The sequence below is a fragment of the Pseudochaenichthys georgianus genome, chromosome 8 (genome assembly GCF_902827115.2).
Source record: "Pseudochaenichthys georgianus chromosome 8, fPseGeo1.2, whole genome shotgun sequence".
Lineage (NCBI taxonomy): Eukaryota > Metazoa > Chordata > Actinopteri > Perciformes > Channichthyidae > Pseudochaenichthys > Pseudochaenichthys georgianus.
The window spans coordinates 33,875,143-33,879,887 of record NC_047510.2 but is presented as its reverse complement, the minus strand read 5'-3'; the positions used below and the strand labels follow the sequence as shown (position 1 = coordinate 33,879,887).

The following is a 4,745-nucleotide window of genomic DNA, read 5'->3' as shown; positions in this document are numbered from 1 at the left end:
ACAATATCCTGCTTGTAACATTACCGCGCTTTTTATTAATTAAAGTACCAATTTTGAACCTTCTCAGAGACTCCATTTAGCCTCCCTTTTAAGCTTCTTACCTGGACGCGAGAATAACGAACACAGCATAACAGTTACAACACGATTTCATGTTCTGACCTGATATCTGAACAATAAAGCCGTCACACTGAGCAGAGGACAGTTAAAAGACACATAGGAGGATGCAACGCTTAGGTTTAAATTGATTTACGCAAATGTGTATTTAACAAAGTCGTGTTGCCCCATTACTTTAAAGTTAAAACCCCCTAAGATTTCAGTCCTGATTCGGCAACACTTCCTGGTACTAACAGCAATTGTGGTTTAAAAACTACAGAAAACAGTCCTTGAGCGGCTACTTTGTTAGAAACACAGCAAAAGAGCGACTGGTGTGACTGTTTATAGCTCAGCGCAGAGCAGAAGCAGTCGGTGTCATAGGTGCAGGAATGAGTCCTTGAAGTGAGTCGGCATTGTGGCACGTCTGGGATCCCTAGTCTCAACGTTTTTTGAATGTCTTATTGGTTTGTGGTTAACATAAGCTGAGGAGATTTTTACATTTTGTTCTACACAGCATAAAATACAGCAGTTGTTAACAAGTGTCTAAATGAGACGACTAAACGTCATCACGCCCAACATTAGCCACCTTTAGCTTAGCGGTGGTGACGTGAAGTCATGTGACCGTGCTGTAGTTCCTTTATAGCCCAACATTAGCCTCCTTTAGCTTAGCGGTGGTGACGTGAAGTCATGTGACCGTGCTGTAGTTCCTTTATAGCCCAACATTAGCCTCCTTTAGCTTAGCGGTGGTGACGTGAAGTCATGTGACCGTGCTGTAGTTCCTTTATAGCCCAACATTAGCCTCCTTTGGCTTAGCGGTGGTGACGTGAAGTCATGTGACCGTGCAGTAGGTTATCTTTGCAGATTGCCAGCAGTTGGCAGGCCTCAGGAAGGACCATACCTTTTCCTCTACATCTCAGTTACACTTTGTAATGGATAAACACGTGAAATAGTAATGGTACAGAATGATAGTTAAGTTGTATGACACAACCGTCCAACATAGCTGAGTCACTTTCTTTGATTGACAGCAAAAGCTCACAATGGATGTCCCAATATCTAAGGCTCACAGTTTGCATATAGCATTTGTTGTACTCATTACTGACATCATTTAGGGTTCACTGGGTTTCTGCTCAGATTGCCAGCAGTTGGCATGCCTCAGGACGAACCCAGCCTTTTCCTCCTCAGCCAGTAGCATGTCCTGGAAGACACCTAGCAACCAGAACACACTGGGGGAAAGCTCTGGGACTCAGTAGCAAGAAACCCATTACAACGACCTGTCAGTGTTTCCATTAAAAACATCAGTAACTTGTAATTGCCTAACTCTTTCTTTATTTTAAAGATCCCCTATTATTCTGTTTCTCATCAATATATCACAGGCCTCAGATATATCCAGAGCCTGTCTCTGATTGGCTGAAACACCAAACAGATCATTGCAGCATTACCCATAATCCCCTCTGTTTCAGCCCTGCTTCCAAAGTGCTGGTTATCTTGGTTGCTGATTGGCTAATGGTTACCAAGACAAAACATCGTTATGACATCATAAAGTGGCCAAAATCTGATCAGCTCATTTTCAGACAGGTTTTTATAGAAATGGATCAAAAAGAGAGAGAATCTTTGTTCCTGAAACTTTCAGAGTCTCTTTCCACAGAGGGGACACATGTTGATGTAGAAGAGACATGAGAAGAGGGGACACATGTTGATGTAGAAGAGACATGAAGAAGAGGGGACACATGTTGATGTAGAAGAGACATGAAGAAGAGGGGACACATGTTGATGTAGAAGAGACATGAAGAAGAGGGGACACATGTTGATGTAGAAGAGACATGAAGAAGAGGGGACACATGTTGATGTAGAAGAGACATGAAGAAGAGGGGACACATGTTGATGTAGAAGAGACATGAAGAAGAGGGGACACATGTTGATGTAGAAGAGACATGAAGAAGAGGGGACACATGTTGATGTAGAAGAGACATGAAGAAGAGGGGACACATGTTGATGTAGAAGAGACATGAAGAAGAGGGGACACATGTTGATGTAGAAGAGACATGAAGAAGAGGGGACACATGTTGATGTAGAAGAGACATGAAGAAGAGGGGACACATGTTGATGTAGAAGAGACATGAAGAAGAGGGGACACATGTTGATGTAGAAGAGACATGAAGAAGAGGGGACACATGTTGATGTAGAAGAGACATGAAGAAGAGGGGACACATGTTGATGTAGAAGAGACATGAAGAAGAGGGGACACATGTTGATGTAGAAGAGACATGAAGAAGAGGGGACACATGTTGATGTAGAAGAGACATGAAGAAGAGGGGACACATGTTGATGTAGAAGAGACATGAAGAAGAGGGGACACATGTTGATGTAGAAGAGACATGGAGAAGAGGGGACACATGTTGATGTAGAAGAGACATGAAGAAGAGGGGACACATGTTGATGTAGAAGAGACATGAAGAAGAGGGGACACATGTTGATGTAGAAGAGACATGAAGAAGAGGGGACACATGTTGATGTAGAAGAGACATGAAGAAGAGGGGACACATGTTGATGTAGAAGAGACATGAAGAAGAGGGGACACATGTTGATGTAGAAGAGACATGAAGAAGAGGGGACACATGTTGATGTAGAAGAGACATTACATGAAGAAGAGGGGACACATGTTGATGTAGAAGAGACATGAAGAAGAGGGGACACATGTTGATGTAGAAGAGACATGAAGAAGAGGGGACACATGTTGATGAAGAAGAGACATGAAGAAGAGGGTTTTGCATAATAATAATAGTACTTTGTTTAACATTTCACATTCAGCTTGAAAAGGAATAGATGTTGTTGAGCTGTGTGAACTGACATGTTTCCAAATAGTTACCGCCCTTTTCAAATGGTCCCTTTAAATGAGGACTACTTTTTCTTAATTATTCAAGTGCGTCTTCCTTCCTCGGGCCTTAAGACCACGTACCGTATTAGGGCTCAGAGAAAGCCTCCATAAGCTGAATAAAAATAGCAAAACTCCCGGGAGAGACGCTGTCCGACATGTGGCGTGCTACAAATCGGCCTTTGGAGAAAAGCACAATAAACATGCCAGAAGAACGATGGAGTGTCACCTCGGCTTTCTGATGGACTGCCTCGCGGCTTCCTGCCTGCATCACACACACACACACACACACACACACACACACACACACACACACACACACACACACACACACACACACACACACACACACACACACACACACACACACACACACACACACACACACACACACACACACACACACACACACACACACACACACACACACACACACACACACACACACACACACACATTGGACTCCGCTCTAACGTTGGCCGGCGCTGTTTGGATGTTCCCTCCAGGCTCAGTCTGGATATCGTCCCCTCTGACCACACGCTCCATTACGCTGCCTTCAGGTTGACTGTTGAGACAAGCTCCCCGCTGGAGGACACTCGGTCAGGCCTCCGGGCGGGGACTCCACTGAGTGGCTTTCAGATGTCTGGGAGATGTATCAACTATCAAACCAGAAGCCCTGTCGTCATGACTCCCGGACACGAGGGCTTCACAGAGCTTCAGACCGTTCGGTTCAAAAGGTAGAACAGTCCGACCACTGCTCACAAAGTGTATGATATCATATCTGCATCGAGCATGCTTCGCTCCCACCGCCTCGACTCGGGAGGACACTTTCAAAAGTGTATGTCGGCAATGACATTTACAAAGAAAATATTTTCTCAGGGAACAGGTCCATCTTCAGAGGCGGGAGAAGTACTCAGGTCTAGTATTTGAGTAAAAGTAGAAGTACTCTGATCTTGTACTTGAGTAAAAGTAGAAGTACTCAGATCTTGTTCTTGAGTAAAAGTAGAAGTACTCAGATCTTGAGTAAAAGTAGAAGTACTCTGATCTTGTTCTTGAGTAAAAGTAGAAGTACTCAGATCTTGTACTTGAGTAAAAGTACAAGTACTCAGGTCTTGTACTTAAGTTAAAGTAGAAGTACTGAGATCTTGTACTTGAGTAAAAGTAGAAGCACTCAGATCTTGTACTTGAGTAAAAGTAGAAGTACTCACTTGGTAAGTACTCCTTGAGTAAAAGTAGAATACTCAGATCTTAGATCTTGTACTTGAGTAAAAGTAGAAGTACTCTGATCTTGTTCTTGAGTAAAAGTAGAAGTACTCAGATCTTGTACTTGAGTAAAACTAGAAGTACTCAGATCTTGTTCTTGAGTAAAAGTAGAAGTACTCATATATTGTACTTGAGTAGAAGTACTCAGATATTGTACTTGAGCAAAAGTAGAAGTACTCAGATCTTGTACTTGAGTAAAAGTAGAAGTACTCAGATCTTGTACTTGAGTAAAAGTAGAAGTACTCAGATCTTGTACTTGAGTAAAAGTAGAAGTACTCAGGTCTTGTACTTGAGTGAAAGTAGAAGTACTCAGATCTTGTACTTTAGTGAAAGTAGAAGTACCAGAGTGTAGGAATACTCTGTTACAGTAAAAGCATTCAAAATGTTCCTCAAGTGAAAGTATAAAGTATTCTCATCTAAATATAGTGAAAGACAGTGAAAGTAGTCGTTGTGCAGATTGGTCCATTTCAGAATAATATATATGATATGTTTTATAATGATTGATCATGAAAGTGTT

General features: G+C 42.4%; 1 protein-coding gene across 1 annotated transcript in view; it reads right to left on the bottom strand.

Moving 5' to 3' along the window:
- Positions 1–97: 97 nt before the first annotated feature.
- Positions 98–4,745, bottom strand: part of LOC117451749 (NACHT, LRR and PYD domains-containing protein 14-like) — a 69,038-nt gene continuing 64,390 nt past the window's right edge. Inside the window, exon 17 of the mRNA XM_071203912.1 lies at positions 98–101. Coding sequence (XP_071060013.1) covers positions 98–101 — 4 coding nt within the window. The remainder of the gene's footprint in view (positions 102–4,745) is intronic.